The sequence below is a fragment of the Tauraco erythrolophus genome, chromosome 1 (genome assembly GCF_009769465.1).
Source record: "Tauraco erythrolophus isolate bTauEry1 chromosome 1, bTauEry1.pri, whole genome shotgun sequence".
Classification (NCBI taxonomy): Eukaryota; Metazoa; Chordata; class Aves; order Musophagiformes; family Musophagidae; genus Tauraco; species Tauraco erythrolophus.
This window is the reverse complement of record NC_141465.1, coordinates 66,999,626-67,026,389: the sequence shown is the minus strand read 5'-3', so window position 1 is coordinate 67,026,389 and position 26,764 is coordinate 66,999,626. Positions and strand designations below refer to the sequence as shown.

The window sequence follows — 26,764 nt, the reverse complement described above, 5'->3', positions numbered from 1 at the left end:
TATCAAGAGAGCATGGCTCACCTGGGTGAACGTAAATGGACTCACGTGTTCCCTTTTCTGGTGGTAGGTATTTATGTGCATATAGAGTGTCTCCAGCCTGCAAAGATAACTGCATTCTGCTTGGGTCTTTGCAAACATCTCTGGGTTGTCACGGCACAGCTATAGATGGGTTAGGGATTGAATCCCAATGCAGTGATTGTTTTCCATCCATTAAAACACGTGGGCATGTGCTGCTTAGAGTGAGGCTGCTAGGGAGGAGGGGGAAGGATAAAGACCTGGGATGGGGTAGAGACAGAAGGTGCTGGAAGAACCAATTAGCCTGGGTGTCACGTGAAGCACAGCTCTATCATAGTTGAGACTCAAGGCAGCTCGTTATCTCAGGTTGTTATAATTGTCCCTTGCAGTCACTTTTATGAAGGCTCGTTAGAGCTGGAAGGGGTGAGGGTACATATTCAAGCGTCTGATGCACAGGAAACCGTGACAATTAATAGGTCAGGAATCACAGCCTTTGGCGTTTCGAGGAATGACAACAAGCACAAATGTCAGTGCCCTGAGAAGCTCCTAGCAGGACCAGGTTGTTCAAAACTGTGTCTGCTCCTGTGCTGTGTAGCAGCACCACTTCTGTTTCTGAGCAGTAGGGGTGTTTCTCGCTGCAACGCCGGACCTGCCGCCTTCTGAGCCACAGCAGCTGGGCAAGGGGAGGGGGCGAGGCACGGGGGCATGAAGGCAATGGAAGTGACGGTGCTCCGGGATGCTCTCTGGCAACAGGTCTCCCTAGTGTACTCCGCCAGTGCCGAATACTCCAACTGCGGCGAGAACGAATACTACAACCAGACCACTGGCATGTGCCACGACTGCCCCAAGTGCGAGCCAGGCGAGGAGCCTTACATGGTAATTTCAACTTTTCTGCTGGTAGGGGGGCACATATTGAGCACCAAACGCAAAAACAAACGCTTTGTTGCGTGGCACTGACGTATGGATAGGAGAGAAGACAGGGAGGGACAGAGATGCTTAAGTGGGAGCGCTCACACCTGCGAGCGTGTCATGGGAGCGAGGCACCGCACGTGTGCACGCCGGTACACCGCATCCCGGGAGCAGCCTGTTAAAAGTGATATCATAAAAGTCGTGAGGTAGAAGTTTCACACACAGTCTCTGCCAATCCGTTCTCATCTCAATAGGTATTTAAATTCTGACGCTGCCGTTGCGGCGTGATGTGATAAATTGGTTAGTCTGGCGTGCTCACTGGCCCCCCACATGGGGAATTTAATTTTGCTCTCCCGCTAAGATATTTTGGCACTAGAGGAACTTGGATGCTTCTGCAACGTTTTAAATTATGGTTCCTAAGTAACCATTTGATTTACAGCAGATAATTGTTGCTTATTAAAAAATAAATGGCTGAATCCTGTTTGGTTTTAATGGGATAAACATCCTATTGCAAGAATTTCACGCAGTTGGTAGTCCTGAACAAGTACACTTGAATAATAACCAGTTGGTTTTAGTTTTATTTAATCTAAGCGTAACGTTCAGCTGGGACATGCGAGTTCAGGGGTTACGAAATCTCATACAAACATTGTCTTTTGTGATGTTCTTCTGGCCTCTCCAAGGACAAAAATGAGATCGCTGATATCTCTACTGCGGCCATGTTTCCTCTGTAGTTTTCTTCTCTACTTTTCAATTTTCTGTTCACTTTCTATCCGAGCAGCAGCTGAAATTCACTTCCATGACTTGCTGGAAGATGATATGACTAGTTATGGGGGGCCACTTTCCAGGGGTACAATGCTCCAGTTCCCCTTTTCCCTCTCCAGGACACAGCATGCTGGGCCCTTGAATCCCTCTACAGCCTTTTTAGGACAGATACTAAGGGACCAAACAAAAAATTGTTTTCCCTTGATACAATGATGTGCTGCAAAGCCGACGGGTCAGGATATGAACGTTCCCTTTTGCTAGAAGGCGGTGTGCAGCACGAGCCTGCTTTTCAGTGACTTTATGTTGTTGCAGACATGTGGATATGGGACCAAAGATGAGGACTACGGCTGCATCCCGTGCCCTTCGGAGAAGTTTTCCAGAGGAGGTTACCAGATATGCAGGCGGCACAAAGACTGTGAGGGTTTTTTTCGAGCCACGGTCATGACACCTGGTGATCAGGAGAATGATGCGGAGTGTGGTCCTTGTCTCCCAGGGTAAGGATTTAACCGCGGACCTTTGCTCTACCCAAAGCACTGCAAAACAGTTTTTTAATGTCAACATCTCTGACAACCTCTCTCCATATCCCAGCTGACTGTAGAGACAATATTGGTGAACTATGCTTTTCAGCCTCTGCTAGAACAGTACGTTTAAATGTTTCAAAAGCATGGGTGAATTTAGTATAACAGAAGATGTCGTTAATCTTACTGAAATCTCACTGAAGAAACAGCTATTGGGAACAACTAGAGACACTGAAATTTCTTCTTTTACTGGAAGTGGAAAGGGGACAGCTCATGTACCCAGTCATAGGTGTGCAGTGCCATTTTAGACATTCTAAGAAATCCAGCTTGGTCTCCAGCTGTGGCTTCAGAAGGCCACCTTGTGAGTCTTGCATCCTACAAACGAGCTCCATGAAGAGATGCCTTGGATACCCTGTAGGGTCCGTGCTGGCACTGTGGCGTGCTTAGGGACATAAAAAATCTTCTCTCCAGATGTGACCAGCTGGCAAATTTGTCAGTAGTTGACAGCATTAGCTAACATAGCTGTTAGGTGAGATTTACCAAGGCATTTTCGTCTCTCAGGGTCCTTTCTAGCCAACAGAAAGGGGTCTAAAGAGCTGCTAATGTGGTGTGTGTGCTGTCGTTCAGAGTCAAAACAAGCTCCAGGGCTGGCTGAAGGGGCTGTTTATTAAGTAAGTCCATCGTTTTAATGGTCTCTTATGCTCAGTATAATTCCGATAGTAATGGTGAGAAAGCAATTGCTACACTGAATATATTAGTAATAGATTCTTGACCATATTACCTTTTAAAGACTGAAACACAAGCACACATTTGCTTTCTCATAATTTTTTTTTGTGGGGTAAGTAAATACTCTAAAACACAATCTCACCCTACATACCTTTTCAGTTTCTGCCAGCGTGCCTCTTTGGTTTCAAGAGTAATTCCTACTGACATTTGGCTTTTGTGCCGTTTACGGGCAATGTATAACCCACACTACTTATAGCACAGGAAACCCTGTTAAAGAGGCCCTGCAAGCTTCCAGGTTTATTCTATCAGTGAGTCTGTGTGAAATTTTCACAGTTTACAAATAATAAGAAGGAATTGTCTAGCTGCCAGCCAAGCAAACTGATGATGTGATTTGAAAAGAGCTCCCTCTTGACTTCCCCTCATACATCATAAAGAGCAAGAAAGTTAAATAGTGGCCGCAGTTGCTGTTTTGCAATTTTGCCAGGACTGATGAGGTCACCCAGGTGGGAATGGGGTGCTGGCTGAAGATAATCAGCTTGCACAGCTGGTGCTTGGGGAGTAATCTCCAAACACCGTGTTTGCACAGGTGTAACCTGTAGCAGAAACTGGCCTGCCGGAGTCTGGCTGTGTGCCACTCCGCTTGTGACTGTCAGGTCCTGGGATAGTTTGGCAAAGCCAGCAGTTCAGGAGAAACACCCTCTTACTCTGAGCTTGAAGAAATGAAGTTCTCAAGGTAAATTAAATATGGGCTAAAACAAGCTCTGCAGTTGCCTTGACTCCTCATGTGACTTAGACACCCCAGATGTTGCTCCTGTGCAATGGTGAGGGAAGCACAGAGCCCTTGCGTCAGAGCAGAGAGCTGGCGAGCAGTGCCGACCGACCAGCCACCCTTTCTCATTGCCCCCAGTGGCACAGGGACCTCGGCGAGTGGCAGCTGGCAGAGCGCTCCCTTGCCTGGGCAGTAAACCTCAAAGAGTCTCTGAGTCAATGAGAGGGAAAAATTAAGGTTTCCATTTTCAGAGGACTGTGCTTCCGTAGCGTGCTGCAGACCTTCCCGAGGTAACAGTCCACATGCAGCCATCTAAATGTAGGGACATCGCATCCCCTTGCTGTTTTTCACCAGCTCAGTAAAGCAGCCTGAGGAAAAGATGAGCGTTGGGCACATTCTGACCAAAAGCTTTTGGACAAAACACCACTGAACTGGCAACCTTCCCCCAAGGGCTACAAGTGCCTTCCTCTATCATTTGCTTTAAAATAGGTGCTGGATAATTATACATTTTTCCTGATATTTTTTTCACTATTACTGATGATCAGTTTTAGAGAAGAAGGAGACCTTTGGTACAAAAGCACGGGTCATCCACTGCTTCTCTGTGTCCAGGTTCCCTTCCATATAAAATAGGAATAATGCTATTTGTCATGCTCATAAAAAGGATTGAAGACTCTGACCAGGGAAGAATTTAAAGGCTTAGCTCCGAAGCTGTGATCCTCAAGACCGAAGTGCAACTGCCAGTGAACTCTGGAGGTACCTAGACCTAACCTCCTGGGACACTGCAGGCTTCGTCCTCTGCTCCTGCCCAGAAGCTCTTCCATCATTGTAGAGGACAGGTCAAAAATTTGGAAATTAGGTGCAACAATCATCCCATTGTTTCCCTCAATGGGATGATCCATTAGGTGCTCCTGTAGTGTGACTGAGATCACAACCAACTAGGAGCAGCCACAGCCAGTCAGAGCAAGGGTCCCTCTCACCTGGTTGTCTATCTTCAGTAGTGGCTGTAAGTGGAAATTCATGGAGGAGTAAGAACAGGGCAAGCGTATCTGATAAGGCTCCCTCATGCTGTCCCAGCACCTATTTTCAGCTCAGAGCAACTCTCTGGTCTCCTCACAAGATGGAATTGCAAATGGATTATTTTGTTTTAAAATGTAGTCAGAGTTGCCTTTGCTACTGACACTTCCCCTTTTGATGTGTTTGTATATGGTTACAGCAAATCCAGATTCAATGATCTTCTCTGAGGTGTTGTAAAAGAAGGAGTGAGCTCTTTCCTCTGTTTTTTGAATGAAAATGTCTGCCCAGTGGATTTCTAATTAAATAAAGTCCCTCCTTGCAGTTCTGGATAAGGCAGTGGATACCTCCACCTGTGTGCACATCACCTCCTGTTGTCTCTCTGCAGACTGTCCCTGCTGAGAACAGGCCCCTCTTGGTCCTAGGTGCCCTGGTTCCTGCAGGAGGATAGTCCTAAACCTGGGGCCAAGTCCCTGAGTGTGACATGACACGACCAAGGTCAGCCCGAGATAAACCACCATGCTGTTAAGCAGGAAAACATTTAAATCCGCTCTTTGGTCTAGCCTTTACTCTTGGACTTTTCCTATAACACTTCAAAACCTGAGCTTGACAGGTTCTAAGGAAAGGGAAAGAATGAGTCTCCCAGTGGAAGAGTAACACCACGAAAATTCCTTATTTCATTACTGGACCCCTTCTTCTCCATAGTTGGCGATATAGAGAGATCAGATATTTCCAACATCGCCTTTTATATTTGGTGCATTGTAAAGTAGCCAGAAACACAGATCTGTTGCCAGTACTTCATAGGGGTGAATCATTAATGTTTGAAGCTGCAGAGCTTCCATCTCACGTGGGTGAACAGTTGCTCACTGTGAGCATCCTCTTCAGCTTTCTTTACGCGTCTTCTACCATTCTGTATTGTGGTGAAAACCAAGGAATATTCCACTAGCTTGATTTAATTAGCTGTCGGAAGGGCTGTTTGTCGTTCCTAAACCACTGTGGCTGTTAGACTGTGGATCCTAACTGTCCTGTGTTTTTCTTTATAGATTTATATGTATCTTTGCCCTGCCACTCTTTTTTTTTTTGTGGTTTGGCAGTCATTTCCTGCTTATTTATTAACTGCTTCGCAAGCTGACGTTACACAGGCCCCCTATAGAAGAGGAAAGATGAAGTTTTGCTCCTGAGAGAAGGGTAGAGTGGCAGATGGGGCACAAGAGACATTTGGAGGGAAGAGGGAGGGCAAATCTTTTAAAACCAGTAAGAAAGAAAGGAGGAACCATGTTCAATTTACCTGCTCTCTGAGGTATCTCCTGCCCCTGTTCCCTCATTTGCTTCCCTGTGTACTTCATTTCCTGGATCTATATCCCTTATTTGTAGAGTGGGTCGTTCATTAATGACCAACTGATTTTCATGGACCGTTTCAGAGGTAATTGCCTAACAATGCATGAATTTTCCAGAAAACACATACTACACACACATAGACAGGTACATGAGAGCAGAAAACAGATTCCTCACTGTGTAAAGTGCTTCTGATGTTGAGTACCTGTCTACATAGGATAGAATTTATTCATTTTTTCATTAAAATTTGCAGTGATTTAGAAGTGGTTTGTAAAGACATATCCATAACATCAACTGTGTATGATTTTGATGTAATTTACTCATTAGATTGTCTGTGGATCCAATTCTTGCATAACTAATTATCTTATTTCAACACTAATTTACCAGGCCAGAAGTTCAAATCATGAAATTCTTTCCTTTGTGCTGTAATTCTACTATCAAGGACTAACTTATAAACTAAACAACAAAGAAGTAAAAAAAAAAAAATCCTGTAAAACCCTAATCTGACTGTCCCTGTAAGGGCGATGTTTTCCTGTATTTTTTATTCTGATTTGGCTAATATTTGGCTCTAACATTAAGGAGATTATTCTTGTGGTGTTTAAGAAAAAAAAAATAGCCCACCATATCCAACTGGTGGTCTTGCCTGAAAGATTACTTCTTCAAAAAATAATGTTTCCTTATTTTGAAAAATCTTATTTCAGGGCATGCTGTAAACTGCAGCTTGAACTCAGCAGGGAGGATAATGTTGTTTTAGGCAATGATACTGCTTCTTGTCATGTAGGCTTGATGGCTGATTAATTGCCTTTTAGGGGGAAAGGAAGAAGAGAAACACTATTTCTATTCAGGCAGTTTTAAAAAAAGAATAATCTTTGTATTGAATTGCTTATAAAAGCTTTTTTTTAAAAAAAAAACGATTTTATCTCAGTATAATTGGTTACTGCTGAACCATGCTCAGTTGTAGCATATTAATTTACACTGTTTCGCCTCATCTTGCCCTTCATTTCAGTTACTACATGCTGGAAAACAGACCTCGCAACATATACGGGATGGTTTGCTACTCATGCTTGTTGGCGCCTCCTAACACCAAGGAATGTAAGTGTTCTGCAATTTCTGTGCATTTCATCTGGTTTTGACTTGGAATCATCTGGAAGCTCAATATGAAACTTTTCAGCGATGATTATTATGTTCAAACAATAAGTCCGTTTCCAGTAAAGCAATTTCTGCTTCCAACCAGCCTTGCTACCAAAGGGAGCAAATGCTGAACGTTTGGAGAGAGATCAGAACCTTTGATTTTAGGTTGTTCAGCTATGCTCCAGTTTTCATCTGTTAAGACATCCCATGCAGGACTTATTATGGTTACCTAACCAGCAGGTACAAGAAGTCACAAATCCATGTATTTTTTGAATTTACTTTCAGTTCAACTATGAAGAAAACATGGGACACTTTGTAGATCCTGGTAAAAGTGCATCACACCTTTTCATACCCTTTGATTTCAAAATGATACAAGCGTAGACGTTGGCATGTGGTAGCGCTGATAAGAGAGCTAATTCTGTAGATTTCATTGACAAAAGAAGCTGTATGTTGGTAATTGAAAAAACATGTATGTGTGTGTGTGAGACCCTAGCAATACCTGTTTGTTTGTGTGCAGCATATGTGCAATGGCTCACTCATCCTCATGCCACAGAGAGGAGGGAGAGCCACACACCAGCACTGTAATGCAGAGGCAACCCCTCAGAAAAACTGCTTTCTCCTTTAGAGGGTAAAGAAAGTGAGAAAAAGAAAAGAAAAAATGAGAAATGAGGTTCTCTCTGAATGATCAAATTACTTCAACACCCCCTCAGAGAGTCTGGAGCAGAGAAGAAGAAAAAGCTTTAAAAAGAAATAATAAACAGACAAAAATGGGCAGTCCCCAGAGAAACCTGATGCATCTAAAAACAAAATTCTGTCCGTGTTCTCGATTTGAAAGCAGAGTTGACGCAAAGGTCCTTGAGCATTTGTGTACATAAATAGCAATTACTGAGTTTAGATGCTGCTGAACTGTGTATCATTGGTGCTTCGCCAGGCACTTCAAAGGAGGATAGGTCATTAACAGCTATCACCTTTCCTAAAGTGCAAGAGCTTGGATGAGCCAGGAGATAATTTTACCACCTCGCAGAGCTCCTGGTGAGCTGTAACCACCGGGTAGAGGCTTCTCCCTGAAGTGTCTGCGTGCAAAGTGGCTGGTCTGCTGTACAGTCCCTCAGCTCGCTTGGCTGCAGAAGCCCACCCATTCCTGCCTGAGAAAGAGGGAGCAGACGAGGGCAGGGTGAGCGTGATTTTGGTGAGATAAGGTCTGTATTAGGAGGTGAGGTGAGGGTGCTCAGGAGGACCTGAAGGTAAGGTATGGGAAGAAGATGGAGAGGTAAGTGAAAACACGAGATTAGGAGTCTCAGTGGGAGATGAGGGTACCTGGTAAGAGGAAAGAAGGGGACACACCTTCTCATGCATGTGCAGGCTGGCCGCCCCGTTGACAGGATTACAACCGTGCCTGCTGCTAGCTGATAGCCAGAAATGAATCACTTCCTCAGCTCTGATGGTCTGTCTCAAACACATGTTGAAATGGGTTTTTAGTGGTATCAAACGTATTGTATCTTGCTGATTTGGCAAGGAACTACCGGAAGATGTTGCAGCTTCTGGTACACAATTCAAAACCAAATCTTTGTCTTTTATAGGATATCTGACAGGTACTGTATATAACGTGCTTAGTTCTGTGAGGAAAGTATAAGTTGCACAACTGATTAGCCACGTGCGATTTTTAACTTGACAAACACAAGAGTAAATATATATTATCTTTGGGAGAAATTTAGGCAGATGCATAAACCAACAAATTGACTGAGTACTAATGTAGGAGAAAACATTAGTCCTAGAAAGAGTAAACATTACCATTTTAATCAAGTCTATGAAACCAACCGTCTGATTACAAGTGTTCAAAAAGTGTGAAAGCTTCTTAAAATCCAAATCTCTCAAATCACTAAGCTCAGGTAATTTGGTTTGTGATGTCTGAACCTCTGGACCCTGTTTGGAACTGAAGTTCCCTAATTCATAGGCCGTAATTTTCAGATGGAAAATAATCTTTATCGCATATTTCACTGTCATCAGATTACACCAGTCGGAGCAAAGAAAAGTTGACAAGTCAGTGCTGCACAACTGCATAATTGTCTGAGGTTCGCTCATTCCAAACTCATCTAAGTGCTACGCTCTGAGCACATAACCTTAGTGCAAGCATGCATTTTCTGTTGTGTGAAGGATAATATCGGCTCTTTGGTAGGAATGGTTCCTCTGTGCAGAACAACTTCTGTTTATTGACTGGCTGTTATGGTGGAGGGCCCAGAATGAGAACTCAAAATGTCCCAGGAATCTTCCATTCCTTTCTTGACACTTCAAAATAACATTGAGCAGCGTTCAGGAGCCTAAAACCCACACTCAAAGGGTGCCTCTCCCCTAGACCTCCTTTTCTTCAAACGCTCCTGCATAGTGCACATGCTGGAGAAAGGTGACCCAAGGGGTTGGAAGGAAACAAGGATGGCAAATTACTCAAAAATAAGAAGCTGGAGGCAACAAGGTCTGGCCTTACACTTCTAGACAGAAAAATGAGGGCAGATAAATCACATTTCACTCCTTTGTTAGATCTAACACAGGATTGGAGGACAGTGGTGCTCTCCCTGGCTGGCAAAATACCTTTCTGAGGAAGCCCCTGGCCTGCATGTTGTAGAGGGCCAGAAGAAGAGTGAAGCAGGGTGTGTGCGCTGCTGTACGGAAACCTGCTCGAAGAATTTGCCTGATGATACTTTTTATCTGGCAGAAAAGTATTTGGGTTTGATCAAAGGATAAACAAATAGCTTTTGACTCCAAGAGCCTGATGTGTGACTTTCATCTCCTACACAGTCAATAAACCTTGAAATGGTTGAGGGAAAAAGACGAACGCCTCATGTCCCAGCATCTGGAAATATTAGTGTAAAAAGGACTGGAATTGAGACAGAAATTCCCGATGGGCCTGTGTCACCTTTTTTTTTTTTTTTTCCCCTTGAGACGTAAATAGCACAAGTAACATGGAAAAGAAGGGGTGGAGAGGGGGACATTTCACAGAGGTCAGAGATTTAATTGAGGTAGATGTATCACCATTTTACAGTGTTGAAACTCTCTCTCTGGACTGAAGGATGGGAGCACTAGTGTTCTGCAGTCTGGGGGGCATACCGGGCTTCCGCAGCAACTTCTGGGCAGTGGGCACATAGGGGAAGGGGCTATGCAGATGTGAGCATAAGGATGAGTGTTGTGTAGCAGGAAAGCTTTTTCTTACTGGGAGAGAAAGGGAAAAAGGTGAACGTCATGGTAAAGACTGCAATTTTTCATATCTTGTGCACTGTGAAACACCTGTGTAAGAATTCTGGGCTCTCAGCGTGCAGCTCCCTCAAGTCTACTGTGTCAGAGGCTCAGGACTGGTCTGCTAGGCACAGAGAAGCACGATGCCAAAACATTAAAGGTGTGAGACATTCAGCTGTGCATGAAGCAGATCACGAGCCTTCAGTGCCCCTTGCTGACACTAAATTGGGATATGATACCTCTGTGATAAATAGCAGCACTGCAAAAAGTAGGGAAGGCAGGTTTCCTATGCAAGTCAAAGAATGAAGGTAATGAGCACCAAACCACTTTAAGATGTGGCTTCCCACAGTCAATGATGCTGGATTTTCTGTCGACACCTCTGGAATTAGAGTCACTTGAGGCCTCTGACTACGTAGAGTGTTTTTGTTGTGGTTTTTTTCTTTTATCCAATGTAAAATTATATGTAAAAGACAGAAGGTTTTAACCTACACGGAGTTTCTCTGGTAGAGGTACAGTTACTGCTGGAAGAGGTTGTGGTTTTTAGCAGCTGCAATTCTCTATCAATTTCTGTATATTAACTTTGCTCTTCTTTCCAAACTTTGATATTTGCCACTCCAGTTCAAAAATGATAAAGGAAAACAAAATCAAACCCCACTACAAAAACTTGAAAAACATTTAGTTTGAAGTTGTATTTACACAATTACATCAAATATGCAAATCCTTTTCCACTCAAAAATTATTGATCTTGAGAACTTCTGCAACTGATTAAGGGTTTTCTTCTTAATCTACTGTATATATTCATATGTGTGCATAGGAATACTCTTATTTCCTCTCACCTTTTTTACTGCTCGTATAAATGAAAACAGATGCAATAATTGACCTGTGTAAATTTTTAAGTCTTACACCTATGAATAGTGGCTTAGGAAAATCAAACAAAAAAAGAGGAAAAAAAAAGAAAAACAACAAAGGAAAACAAATGTAGTCAAGTTTTTTTTTAATTACCAGAGAACGAATAGCATCTAGAAACATAAAAGATAATTTTTATTGTTGTATCATTGAAACTTGAAAAACAACTAAGCAGATGAGATGGAACAATTGACTAACAGGCTGACGACTTTGTGTGACAAGCTATAATGAGGGGGTTACGTCCATACCCATGTACTGAAGACTGAGAACTCAGTCTCCTTAATTGAAACGCTTAATACAAACAAGCCTAATGCCAAAACCACTTGTATTGGTGAAAAATAATTCTTTTAGAGATTTTTATTTTAACTCTCCATTCTTTGTAATATCACTAATTTTCTTTCCCTGCCAGTTTTGTCCTTTCATAATATGATCAACATCAGGACTTTTTATTTTCCTTCTGTTTCGAATTATGCTTACAAATGAATAGGCTTGTTAGCTGGAGCTAACAAACTTTTTTTTCCCCTCAGTCGTTTGATCTCTGAACACCCTATTCCTCTTCACATGTGGAATAGGAGAAATATTGAAGGCAGTGCTTTGCTGTTCACTGGTGGTATGGCCTAATTCTCATCCCCTTAGGGTTTGTCTATATTAGGAAAGGAACCTAATCTTAGGACAAAATTGGCCAGGCTCAGCCTTAAACCTTCAAGTGGAGGGATCTAAGAAGCAAATATGGGGTTTGCTGTCTTCAACTGCTGGGAAAGCTGGGCCCAGGTATCACTCAGGAGGGCTCTGGTCCCAGTGCAGCTCTTCTGAAAAGTAAAACTCTGAAGACTTTAATGTTTCTACCTGTGCCGGAGCTGCAGCTTCCATGATGGACACCGCCTGCCCATGGGAAATGTTGCAGGTTTCTGTAGCATCGTTCTGCCTGGGCTCACGAGCTGCAAAACCTGTGGAGCTGCAGCCTTCCTTCACCTGTGCAGCCTGGCCACCAAGGCGCAGGGGAAAGGGGAGAGCGGCTCATTGCGAGTCCTCCTCTTCTTTCCAACGCTCTGAAGTCACCATAGCAAGATTTAAATGGCAATTATCCCTTTTGTGTTGCACAGAGAAAGAGGTGGTAACACTGAATTCCTGGAGGTAGGCTTAACTCGTAAAGCTCGTGCCTCTGACCTTCCAGTACTGTGCACTGGTTACAGCTCCCAGTAAATCCTCAACAAAACTGCAATGTTATTGCCACGCAGCCTTTAGTCATCATCACTTCCCTGCCCTGGCAAAATGAAAGGAGAGAGAAATAGAAGAGTTAAAGACATTAACGTATGCAAAACAGCATAAAATATTTCCTTTTATGTATCTGAACAGTAGTGGTTACTTACAGTGAGAATGACCAGATCTAAAATAAAAGTCTGAAAGAACTTTTCTACCACCATTTTTAGAAGATTCGATCTCAGGAATCAATTTACTTCATGCTCTTCCTGGTTTAATAACTACCTACACTAACTGATGTGTGTACCTGTGGCTCCAGGAAACATTAGAGTAACCTGCCTTACAGTATTCTGTATGTCTCCTGAAAAGAAAAGGCAGTAAAGTAAAAAGCAGTCAGGTGATCCTCCATTATCTAGGACAATCTCTTCTGTTACAGATATTTACACAAGTAATATGCAATATTTTTGGAGTTGGTTAATGTTTGATTACTAAAGTCATATGTAGACACCTGAGAGAGTGGCTTGGGTTTGACTGCTGCTTCAGCTTCCGTGGCTTTCCAAGTGCACGGGGTTTCTGTATGAAGTGTTGCTTCCTTAAGTTTGAAACCAAATCTTCCATGCAAGCACCTGGATGCAGATTTACATTAATCTGAAAATTCTGACCTCTGCTTTCTAAATATCTGGGTCTTTATTTATGACTAGGTTTAGTTATAATCCAGTTTTCAATTACTTTGTCAGCCATAAACTGTCTACCTTTATTGAATTTCAACTCAATATAATTTATTTTTCATCTCATATTCCAGGTTGCTAGTTATTTTTTTGCATGTGTGCTTTATCTTACTTTGCTGCCATAAAACAGTCTCAGTGCTAGCACTAGCAGCTCGGCTGGCAGTGACGAGTATGCGCTGCCATTCATAAATGGACCATGGCTGTGAGAAGAGGGGTGCATCAGAAGAAAGCAAGCTGTGCTCAATGGCAAGAAATAGATACATATATAAACAAAGACATTTTTAAAATGCTTCTTGTTTCAGGATCACTCTGATAGTCTGTTGTACACACAATTTGAGTATTTTTATAATATGTCATTAAGTTTTACATAAACCTCAAAAAAAGCCGTTGCTAGCCATGAGCAGCAGTCCTGTGCAGGGACCAGTAAGCTGACACCACCAGCAACATATGTCAGGAGCACATGTGGTCTCCTACTGCACCAGCTTTTATTCACTCACAAACACTTGCAAAGGGGTGTGTTGGTGAAGTCTCCTCTCCCTGAGCTCTCCTCCTTTCACAAATTTGGTAGTTTTGTTCATCACTTCTTATTGTTAATCTGTCTTGAGACACATGAACAACTGTAATGGTCCTGTTACATAAAGCAGAAAGGTTCTTTGGAAGAAAAAAAAATTATTTTATTTCCCAGTGTTTGTTCACTGTGAGGACAAAAGGCTGACTGCACGGCAATTTAAGTTAAAGCTATCTTTTCAGTTAAAAAACCCAAATATTCAAATGACAATACAAATCCAATTGTTCTTTCAAACAATAAGTATGTTTTTGAATGAAATTGTATTTAGACTCCAAGAAAGTTATAACTAAATTACAATTTTTGAATGAAAACATTTCTAATGCAAAAGCTGACCAAACTTCAGTGATAAACTTCTTTCCTAATGTCTTTATCACATTCCTACAATATTACTTACAGGTGTCTAGGAATATAAACCACTCTCTTGCACAGCTATATTACAGCCATCAGTCTTTTTTTGGTTGTTTCCATATGTTGCGCTGTAGCACCTTAGGATATCTCTGCTGGAGCTGTATCTAAGATCTAAGTCTTTATAGATTATGTAAGTGTCATCTATATTGGAACCAGAATTAAGAATGTGGTTGGGCTGCAGAGTGGGATGTGCTCAGGAACAACTGACATTGCAGTTATGGTGTACTGCTGAACTGGGAAAAAGCAGCAGCTACAAGGTCTGTTTCTTTTTGCTCACACGAAAACCATATGAACTGAACTTCTGCAGAAACTGGCATTTTTGGTTCCTCTTGTAGTGCAGGTGCATGGATTGGCACTTTCTTCTAAGCCACATCTAAAGGAAAATCTTGGCTCATAATGAATATGCCAAATTATTAAATTTTATAATGGACTTAAAATATGCATAACGACTAACTCCCACCTAGGCATATGTAAAAATGCCATCATATTCTAGCACCAGCCTTGATTTTGCCATGACAGGCACTACAGAACAAACGAGGTCACCCCATTCCCATGCAAAAAAATTCCTGCACGTAGGCTCTGGAGCTGAAGGTGCTCACTCTCGTGCATGGGAGGGGTTTGTGTATGTGTGTGTGTGTGCCTGCACAGTGTGGGCAACACACCATATCCTGATGTGGGGTAGAGTTGGGTGAAGCGTGATGATGATGCCGAATGAAGGATGGATGACTTTCCTCCTCACCGTTCTTGTGCTATGTGCTGCTGCGTGACTTCCCACCTTGGAAGGCTCTACTTCCTTTCACAGACAGATGAAAAACATGAGGTTAACAATACCAAACAATTGAAAGATTGATTAGGCAGAAATACTTCAATGACTACATAGTTCAGATGAAGGAAAAGAGAGAGAGGAGAGTTTGATAAAACTTGCTTATGGAGGAGACGAGCTGAAGCTTGTTAGATAAGCTCCAAGCAGACAAAGCAGCACGGCTTGCCTGCATTACCTGAAAGGTGGTGTGAGAAAAGCTATTGTGGACTTGTTGCAGCTCGCAAGGGCTGCGCAGAATTGCAATTGACTGTAGTTGGATTTGCCAGAGGGACTGCAAGAATAGGCATAATCCTGGTAGCTGTGAACATGAAGGAGGGTGTCGGGTTAGAGTGTTGACCATTTAGTAAATTTCCTCTGTTGCCCAGCCACGATAAGTATATAGGTCAAGACCGAGGGTGATTCACTTCAGTTGTGTGAAGAATTGCTGAAAATTTAACAAATTACCTGTCTTTAATCTCCACTACCTGCAGATGACATCTTCAACTCCTGACACCTAGATGCTCTACTGCTATATTGCAGTTTCTGGAGCTCATAACTAATTCCTCTTAGAAGGAAGTCTGTCACAGAGAGGGGAGCAGAGGCAAGACTGATGTAAGCTGCCTGTCATTTACATAATATGAAAAGCACCTCAATTAACAAATTAGTGTATTTAAAACTTTATTAAAACACTTCTTCAGTTTGGAAAAAAACCTGATTTTAATAAATAAATCCATTTCCTTCCAACAAATGAGGTTTGAAAGAAGTTTTACCATTGTTAAAGAAAATTTCTTTGGAAGACATCTGCAACTCATACTTTGTGGCCACTTTAAGAGTGCAGGTTTCTCATTCACTACATGGAACCACATTTTATGTTAGGTAATACTTCTTTTTTCTTTTTTGAAAACATTTCTCTTAATTTGAAGAACATGTATATTGCTTTGTTCTTAACCACGAAACATTTCTCAGACCGTTCCAGACCACTTAATTTCCTGTCAAGGTTACCTGGTGGGTTTAATTTCATGTGATATTTACTAGGTCAAAAGAACGGCACGGTTAGTTCTCAGCTACTCTAGTTACCAAACTAGCTTGTGGAGCCATGTTCTGTGTGCACCTTACCAGGTGACTGGGACAGTCTTTTGCCTTTAGGTCTGCTGAATTCAGTTCTCAGTGGACCGTTTCCGTAGACAGTTAATACAAAGCAGGAAAGGTTTCATACCCCCTCCAAGACAGAAGATGTTTTTCACTGTCTGTTGATAGTAGCTGTTTGCATTACCTGCTTACCAATGATATTAAAGATTATTTGAGAATGTTTTCTCCCAACTCTAATGGTTTATTCTGTTTTGGACTGCTATGCCAACACCATCCTATATAGGTCCCATCAGCAGCCTTATTCCCAATAATATCCAGTATTGCCTGGTATTGTCAAAATATGTTAACTTATGACTTGGTTTACTGCTTTGAAAACTTCGTGTATGACACCATCTGAAAGATTACTACTAACTTTTAAACTTAACCACAGAATTTAGACATGGAAAACCCCTATTGGACAATCTCACGCCTCTGCCTGCATTGAGTATTCCTTTAAGTTATTAATTTCACTGTTTTTGTGGATTTTCCCCCTCCCTAGAATATAGATTTGGACTGGCAGGGGAATTATAAGAAATGTGCTGCCCAGCTGGATTACAGGATATTCTATTATTCCCTTTTATGGCAGTACAGCTCCATGGAACAGAAAAGCATTCAGCACTATTATTTGTCACCTTTCTTAGGTTTTCTTGTGGGGTCATGAAGGTTTGCATACTATCAGAGTTTCACAGTGGTTCTGCTAGTGAAGGATGCATATGAGAAGCACTAATTTGGTGAATCTACCGTCTGGGACTTGGGGTCTGCACTTGTAAATAATGGAGTGGGGGTTGTAAATGGTTTGAGTCATCAACTGGATCTTGGAAGACTTTCTGCTACCCAGGACAGATCTGTAATATGGGAATCTCTATATAACAGTTGGCCCTGTGTGTGTGTCTAAAGATGCTTGGCTTTCTTCTAAGTTCATAACTGTTCAGAGCTTTGACTTTTTCCCCTTCCTCTAGACGCTGTGCAAAAATGTACTCTGTAACATAATTAAGACAGGCTGAGAAAGTTGGGGCTGTTCAGCCTGCAGAAGAGAAGGCTCTGGGGAGACCTTCCAGCAGCCTTCCAGTACCTAAAGGGACCTACAAGAAAGCTGGAGAGAGACTTTTTACAAGGGCGTGTAGTGATGGGACAAGGGGCAATGGCTTTAAACTGAAAGAGGGCAGATTTAGATTAGATATAAGGAAGAACTGCTTCACTCTGAGGGTAGTGAGGCACTGGAATAGGTTGGAACTAGGTGATCTTTAAGGTCCCTTCCAACCCAAACCATTCTATGATCCTATGATTTTATGATTTTCAACATGATAGAAATACAATCAAGCTAAGCAAAGGCTCTGTTTACTTGGGCCAAGCTATTGCTTCGACTGAAGGAAGTAACTGTGGAAGTTTATGGCATTTCTGTTTATATTGCAGGTGCGGGGGCTACCTCTGGCATTTCAGCCATTTTCCCAAGTACCTCTGGCACAAGCACTTTCTCGCCTTACCAGCATGCTCACAAAGGTAAGAATGCATTCACAGATTTAATTTAGCAGCTGTTTGCTTTGAAAATAGCATCAATAAAATGCAGCCAAACTAAGCATATCTATCATGACTTTCATTGCCACTATTTCCAGATTTTTAAAACTATTAAAAATAATGCAGAATGAATTTTTATTTCTTGGTTAATCAGCACCACTGTTTTAGTCAGATGGACTTAAAATGGGTTTGAACTGTACTTAGTAGTCAGCAATAAATTTAGCTTGTTATTTGTAGCCATACAGAAATGGCACTGTGCCTCAGCAAAGCTTACCTCAGACTGGTGAAAATAATTTAATGCAAAAATATGGCCAGTCTCTTATTGAGCTAACATAAACAGTTCTCCAGCATGATTATTAGGTTTTAAAAATATGTGAACTTCAGAAGACACAACAGGGAAAATGCAGTTAATGAGGTACTGACAATGCACATCTTCCTGGTATTGTCTGGAAACATGATTGTGAGGATTGTGTTTTCAGAAAAATTAAAGTTTTCATGCATTTTAGCATATCTGTCATTTTCTGCATCCTTTTGTGGCTTTTCAGTTCTAGTCTTTTGCATCCAAATTCTGCTTCTGAATACCTTTTAATATACATAATTTCAAATTCACCTTCTAGCCATGCTGCATTTTAAGTCTTAGTTAGAAAAACATCAGTCTTCCATATATGCATTGTGTTCTCCTTTTTACTGCAAAGTTTTTGAGGCAGCCATGGTTATCAGTAGTCATTTTAACTCTCCTCTGAATTGGTGTTGTTTTTTTTTTTTTCCTATTCAATGTATTTCACAGAATACAGTGTTAGGAAAGTTGCTACTCTTGCTTACATATAGCTTCCTGTATTATTAACAGATAATATAATTTCCTACACCTTTGTATCTGATGGATCATGTCATCAAATATTTTTATGAATACTGTTAACTGGTTATTGCAGCATAAATGTAATGTTTTTGAAAAGCTGTTAATTTTCCTTTGAGGTATAACACTAAGTTTTTCAATGCTTAACAAGTAACCAGGAGTCAGATCAACTAAACGAGTATGGAAAATGTAAGTGTAGAGCAGACTGCTAGCTGTTAACTATTCTCTGATCCTGAGTTGCTCCTTTATGAAAATATTTTTGTGTTTATTTCAGCAGATCTTTCAGGACAAGGACATCTGGCTACAGCTCTTATAATCGCAATGTCTACCATCTTTATAATGGCTATTGCCATTGTCCTCATCATCATGTTTTACATTGTGAAAACAAAACCTTCTGCTCAAGGTAATGTTCAGCACATTAAATTCTATCTGAAAATGCTATTTTTACATAGCATCTGAGAATAATTAATATTATATTTTTATATTCTAGCCTGTTGCAAGAGCCACTCAGTAAAAAATGTCGAAGCTCAGGCTAACACACAAGAAGAGAAGAAAGAAGTGCAAGGTATAAGTTGCTTTAGTTTTGCTTTTTCTATCCAAGACAACATTGAGCTTAAATATTCTTAATGCATTTCTCTTAATTACAATTTTTCCTTTGAATCGTATAAAATCCACATCAGTTTACTAAAGAATTGTGTATAATAGTATTTCTACTTCCAGAATGTCACTTAATCCTCCAATATCAATCCAAAAGGTAGCAGAGAGATTTTTGTTTGCAGTAAGGTTGCCAGCAGAAGCAGCTCTTGAGACAAAACACTCATTTGGAAGCTCATTGCCAATTTAAATTTCTCTAATTGTTGATCTACAGATAATGTTGTGATATTCTCTGAGAAAGAAGAGTTTGAAAAACTTACAGCAACTCCAGCTAAGGCTGTTAAAAGGTGAGTGAAAAATAAACATACGTCCAGTTTGCCTGAAGTGGGGAAGGAACTTGGTCACCAAGAGTCCTGGTCCAGAGGAATATATGAAGAACAAAATAGAAGTAATTAGCACCAAGATTTTCAAGTCTATCAGACCAAGGAATAACTTGTCAAGGGGAAAGTTGCAGCTGTTAGAGTTTCTAGCAGAGCTAAGGTGACAACACCCACCTTATCTTAAAACCTTCCCTTGAGCTCTAAGTGCTCCAGGTCACAGCCCACTCAGAGCCCTGTGCTGCCCTGTGCTTTCAGCCTTTTTACAGTGAGGACTGGGATTAGATGAGTATGCTCATAGTTTGCTGCAGCAGGGAAAAGACTAGATACCTTAGCAGGCTTTTCCTTCTCCAGTTTCTAAGACAGGATGACAGACGTTACTGAAGAGAAACCTGTGTCCTCCCCACTCCCTCTGTGACCAGTTCATCAGCTCTTAGGGCTCCATCTCCTCTTTTGAGAGGTCCATTTTTTGGCATCTGAGTGCTGCTCTCACATACCTGCCCTGAGTAAGGTTTCCCTTCACTTTCAGGCTGGAGGAGCAAAAATAGCTGTTCTGGGTCTTAAGGAAACCCCTTGTCCATCCGTTGCGTCATCTGGGTGGCATGGTGTGATATTTTCCTCACCTTGTGTCTGCCTGGTGGCCAGACCCAGCTGGGTAGCACGATTAAGGTGGGCTAAACATTGTCCTAGTGGAAAAATCCCTCTGTAAAAGAATTCTTGAAAGATACGCATGACTCTGTAACTTGGTGGGCATTGTACATACACCCTAGGCAGGCGGATGCAGTTGCATTCACAGGATTTCAGAGGAGAGGCATTTTAAAAAATGGAAAACACTTTTATTCCATTACTCTAGGATAGCAAAAAGGAGATGATTTGAGCCAACTCATGAGAGACTTCACTAAGATAACTGTATCCCTCATTTTACAGTGAAAATGATGCATCTTCCGAGAATGAACGACTTTTAAGTCGTAGTATGGATAGTGATGAAGAAGCTGCAGTCGACAAGCAAGCAATGCCAGAGAGATGCTTGTTATCCTTAGTGCATTTGGCCAGAGATAAATCTTCTACAAGCAATAAATCAACTGGGGTAAGGCTATTTTGAAATTTAAAAATTGAGAGGATCTTTCTGTGTTGTTTTGTGTTTTGTTTTTTTTTTTAAGAAAATGATGTACAAACTATCACTTCCCCAAAATGCATTATAGCACAGACCAAACTAATTTACAAGAGCTTCTCCAGACAAATTTATTACAGAATCTCCTTTGCATAATGGCACATATATATATATATATATGGGTTGGCCAGGGCTGAAAACCAAATTTCCTACAAGAATAATAACTTTGCTTTTTTGAGTATTATATTTTATAGTCTAAAGAAAGAAAAAACAAATAACAGCAAAAGCTCAATATAACTAATGCTAGTATAACTAACCCTGTTGCTACATCTACCACGGAAAATCCAAGACAGAAATGCAGTGCAACAGCATGGCTGGCTTCATACGGCAGCGTAGCATCTGGGTGCCTTGACCCGGTAGCATCGGTGTTTCCATGCCACAGACTTTTCAATAATATCTGGTGTTGTGCTTGGTTTTCATGTATAATTTTGAAAAACACACACGTGCTTTGAAGATCACTTCTGTGCTCTGAAGGACACTGTAAATCCACTGTTTGTTTGGCTGTGGAAGGCCTTCACTTCTTCCTGCTGAGCGTGTACCGCTCAGGGTGTTTTATCTCACTTGGAGTATTTCAAGGCATATTTAAGGCCACACTTCACCCACACAACTTTTTAGTTTATATTGACATGAAACTATCCTTAAAAAGAAAGTGTCTGCTCAGGTATTTTTTATGGTTTTGGTACTTAAAAAATAATTTTAAAATGGCAATACCTAGGACGAAATCACATCATTAATATCAAACATCATGTAGCTTTTAAGAATAAAAAGGTTTGAAAATGCATCTTGTCATGTTTTAAATTGTTGGGATGGTTCAGATCAAACTTTTTAAAATAGCTTATTTTTCAGCTGAGACCAGAGACACAAAGTCCCAGCATAAGAGAAATGTTTTTCTAGTTCTAGACAGTTACGACCATCTGAAAATACTCCAATGCTCACATTTTAAAATTCAATTTTCTGAAGTCTCTCTAAGTATCCAACTTTAAATATCCATACTCCTGTATGCACTGGCTTGAAATAGGACAATACAGGTGGCGTATGCATGAAATCAGAACGTTTAATAAGAAGTGGCTTACCTTCTAAAGACCATATATAGTAGATACATTTGTCACAGTGATTTAGATAGATAGCTCGTAAGCACATCTGAAGCGTGAACTACTTCTTTCAGACCTTCTATTCTAACATGCTGCTCATGGACTGAAGCCTGCTGATGAGGCTGAAGACAGAGTTTTCAATGAAAGTGCAGACTGCCTCAAGATCCTCTGCTCCATACATAAGATTTCACAATTAAGGCAGTTGCCAGAAGTTGGAAAAGAAGTAATTTGCTTCAGGCTGGAGATTAAATAACATTTCCAGTACAGGAAAGAGTATTAAGTAGCTGTTGAATGAGGGTAAAGAAAGTTGAACACCTGCTCTTATCCAAGTCTGCTCCTTCCTCGTTAAAACAAAAACCATTATGCAATGAGCTACCACGTGGAGGATCAACAGGCTCAACTTTACCCGGTCACTTTCAGCATAGGCTTTATAAATCTCCCATCTCCTGCCTCTGGTAGAAAGAGCATCCTGCATAATTCTGCATGGGCATGGAATTATTTAACCTCCCTCTTTACCCTAAAAATGAAAGGAGAACGAAAATATGCATCCAATAGCTTGCTTAGGAGAAGTTTTAATAAATCCCATTAAAAGAAAATTTCCTGTTTGCAAGGTTCTGAAACAGCTAATCCAAGCCTACGACAGCAACACCACCGATTAAGCACATGTAAATTATACCAGGAATATGTGAACGACACCAGTGTCTGCATGGCATTGCCCTGCGATACAACACGTTTGCACAGCACCTACACCTGTGAGACAGGCTGCGTTCCAGTGGTGTGGCCACTCTGTGCTTGCCAGATGCAAGTCTGTTAATCCAAGTGCCTTGCCCTTTAGGGCCCAAATAAAATAAGGAAAATCTTTCCACAAAGCAAAATAGTGAAAGCAGAGCTTTTTTCTAGCCTGGTTTGCAGTGGAAAGCGGCAAATTTGTGGAGATAATGCTCGAGTCCTATGAAAAAGACAGCTTTTCAGAAAGCTCAGTCCTAATGAGAGCTGCCAGAGAGATGACAATTCCAGGCCCTGAGAACTCGTGACACTTTGACATTTGTTTTCACTCCACATTGAATCCAAACCCAAACCTTGAGAATATTTTTGCTAGATGAAATTATATCGAAATGTCAATTTTCAGCTTGGAAAATGTCAGGTTTTCAGTCTGAGTTTCTTTCTTGTCGAGTACCCTGGACCTCAGATTTTCCCTGCCCAAAGCTCCATCTATTTTTTTTTTTCAATCTATCTGTAAAATATTTCAGATTCGACTAGGCAATACATCATGGAAAAAAAAAATCAGTTAATTAGTAATGCACTAGGCAGTTCTATGTCAAATGACTGAAAGGAAGATCCCCTCCTCTACAATCCTCTTAGGGTACTAGAAAAAGGCAATTTCAGTCTGAATTTAATTCCCTGTGGCCAGTCCTGCCCTGGTTTACTGGGACATGCGTGCATTAATTGCCCACAGGCGTGGTATTGACTTTGTCCTCATTGTCAGGAGTTTGTTTCGGTCTGAAAGAGAAATAAAATATACAAACACTTGGAGCAGCAAAGTAATTGATCTAAAAAAAAGCTAGAAGATGGAAAGAAACATCTCTAGCAATGGAAAGTGAAATCAGAAATAGGTTTATGCTTCACAGAATAATTGCTGTGTCCTTTTCTGTCAGTCTTCAAAGGGGACCCTTGAGGACATTATGTGATAACCCCTAGCACCATGAAATTAGGATCTTCCACAGGTTTTCCACTGCTGTCTGCTAATTGTTTACTCCCATGACTGAAAAATTAACAAAATCAAAATCTTCTCATTTAGATTCAAAGTCGAAGGAAAAAGATACTTGACGTGTACGCTAACGTATGCGACGTTGCGGAAGGTGAGTGTACAAAACTTGCACCCATACTAACAGCATAAAATTAGATCGCAAGTATTTGCTATAAAATAAGAAAGGCCTCTGCCTCCCTATGGAAAGGAGAAAGTCCCAGTCCAGAAAAGACACTCTGTAGACAGATTTATAGTCACTTACCAGGAAGCCCCATGGTTCCCTGACCTCAGAACTGTCCAGGCTGGGCTTGGGCTGGAGCACACCCCAGCTTCTCTCAGGCGTGTGCATGGGCTTCTTTCCTATGGAGAGCAGGGAGGGTAGTGATGGGTTGTGCTGGGACTCGCACACAGACCAAGTTGTGGAGAAGCACTCTCGCATGCCCTTTCTGGAAGAAGCCTGTTTGATTTATTTGTTTAGTCCCTTGGATAACAGCAATTAGTTCCAAATAGGAAAGTGTGATTTGATGAGAGTCAGGACTGTATTTCAGACACAAGTCTCAACCTACTCTGCTTCTCTGAATGCTGTTCCATTTCTCACGACAAAAAGTGGTTTCCAAGTCAGTTAGTGTTTTAAGCCTCTTTACTACTTGACTGTCTGGACTGTTTTTGCAGAAGAGACATGAATTAATTTCCCTGCAGAAGAGAAGACATGATTGCATTTACTGCACACGCACTAGCACACAAAGTGTATGCTTTCAAGTTTTCTCTGGTTCAGGAAGCTCTATCTCCCACCAAATAAGTGCTATTGAGTATGAAGCAGGAAAACTACAGAAGCAAAAGACTGGTTTTGGAAAAACGAAGCTGCTGATTCTCTATTCTGTGAGCATGAATACATAGAAAAACTGTCCAGGAAAAAATAGCCTTTTCCCCCCAGGGTGAATATTAAATCCTCTCTAGAGATTCAGTGATAGTAATGACAATCGAGCACTTGCAGGGACTTTTATGCTTGCAAGCATCTGGCATTGTTGCTTCACCTCACTCCTCACATTCCTACAAGAGCAACTTTCAATTACAGAGATGTTACAGCAGCTGCTGGTGACAGACTCAGGGAAGGGTCAGAGCTGTCTCTCGAGCGCAAACACTGTGCCTGACGTGCAGAGATGCATTAATGGAGCTGCTCACTAGGGTTATGGTTGCAATATACTTTTTCTAACAGCTAGTAAATTGTTGAAGGAAGGGACAGCGTCATGGGAAGTCATACGACCCATCTAGTACTTCTTTCCCAGACAACTTTTTACCCTAGATATTATACCTACTGTCACTAGGAAGAAGTAATTTGGTAATATGCAGTAATAATTTTGGAGCTAGACATGGACCATCACTTAAAGACTTTAGCTGTACTTATTGCCAATGGTATATACTGTTATACTTTAATAAATGTCTTGAATAGTCAAGACTCGTGTACAGAGCCATCTGACAATGAACACCTCACTTCTTTGCAGGTCTGAGCCCTACGGAGCTGCCATTTGATTGCCTGGAGAAGACCAGCCGAATGCTCAGCTCGACCTACAACACAGAAAAAGCCATAGTGAAAACATGGCGTCACCTCGCCGAGAGCTTTGGACTGAAGAGAGATGAGATCGGTGGCATGACAGACGGCATGCAGCTATTCGATCGCATCAGCACCGCAGGTTACAGCATCCCAGAACTGCTAACCAAACTGGTGCAAATTGAGCGGTTGGATGCTGTCGAATCCTTGTGCGCGGATATTCTGGAGTGGGCCCAAGCAATGCCTGCTCCTGAACCAGCAGGGACATCCTGACGTGCCTGCCTGGCATCCGCACTTCCACATCACCCACAGGAACCACAATTCCAGCAAGAACCGAGTCAAAAGACATTGGACAAAAGACCATTGATGTTTCTTCTACATCATCGCTCGCGGTAACCAACAGGAAGCTCTTCTCTTCGACTTCTAAAAGAAGTGAAGTTACACATCTACCAAAACAAGAGCAGAAATCTCCCAAGGAGCTTGGTATGAAACGTGTCATTAAACAATGAAACGTGTCATTAAACAAAATGATCACGTTACTGATAATAAGCGGACACGCAAACGTCCATTTTTCGGTCTGTGTACAAGTACACGTGCAGATAACCCTGCTGACACCCGTCCTGCCTGGCCTTCGAGAAAACTATTGAATTGCTCTCTGGAAATATTCCTGTCTCTTAGGGCTTTGTTCAACGGTTTAATAGTTACAGTCAAAAGCAGCACCACAGCTACAGTATCAATTAATACACATTAGGCACGTACGTCTCTATTGGCTCTAACACATTTAATATGTAACCAGTTTCATTTTCTATACTTACTATGGGTCTGTTGCATCTAGAAGTATGTGCATAGGGGTATATACACACAGTCCTCAGATCAACTAGCTATACTATATGAAAAAAGAGTCAACATAACTTACAGATTGAAGTGCTTCAAAACGCTGTACATAAATGCAAATAAATGCACTCTTGGTCCATACTGACATTTCACAAATGGTAAATTCAGACTGCTGACTTGCTCAGGACAAGCTGGTCAGCAAGTGGGTAGCAAAAGTTGGCAGTCGCTCCTTGTAAGTTGAGAGCAACAAGCTCTTCTTTTCCTTGCCGTTACAAAAAAACAAGCAACGAAAACAACTCGTCTGCTACCATGAAAGACGTGTTTTTTCAGTAGTGACATCTATAGATCAAATCATATTCCAAGCAGAGGAATTTGAGACAACAGTGGTACATGTTTGACACTAAGAGCAAAAAGAGTAGGTTTCTTTAGAGACACTTGAAATGTAGAAGAACAACAGTTTTTTTTAAATGCCGTGCTCTTGCAAATGTAGACCGTGAGCACAAAGTCCACAGGTGAAAACCAACGCCTCTGGAAGATAAAGCCTTATTATGAATTTGTGTACAACAAAATTTGACCTTATTTTTTCCGTTTAACCTCTGATTTTCCCATTTAAAAGCTCTCCCAAAGTTCTACAGACCACAAATCAGTAGCTGTTACCAAACCCATTTGATAATTTATAGTTAAAATGATGGCAGATTTCAACAAGTGCAACCACTAAATTAAGAGACATGTCAGTTACAAAGCAATACTTTTTAAATTCCAAAATGCATGACTGAACAAAATGCTTTAAAAATATTAACTGTAACCCTGAAGTGAACAACCAGTATTCCATCAGTTAGGAACTAGATCTTATCTACGATAGTATCATAATTGTGCAGAACATTTAGTA

General features: G+C 41.3%; 1 protein-coding gene across 1 annotated transcript; it reads left to right on the top strand.

Moving 5' to 3' along the window:
* Positions 1–25,314, top strand: EDAR (ectodysplasin A receptor). Its single transcript, XM_009980198.2, has 11 exons — positions 1–63; positions 769–891; positions 1,999–2,180; positions 7,052–7,137; positions 17,558–17,644; positions 18,787–18,915; positions 19,003–19,077; positions 19,381–19,453; positions 20,411–20,570; positions 23,544–23,604; positions 24,995–25,314. Exons 1-11 carry the CDS (start codon positions 13–15, stop codon positions 25,312–25,314), a joined length of 1,347 nt encoding a protein of 448 aa, XP_009978500.2. The 5' UTR covers positions 1–12.
* The last annotated feature ends 1,450 nt before the right edge of the window (positions 25,315–26,764 follow it).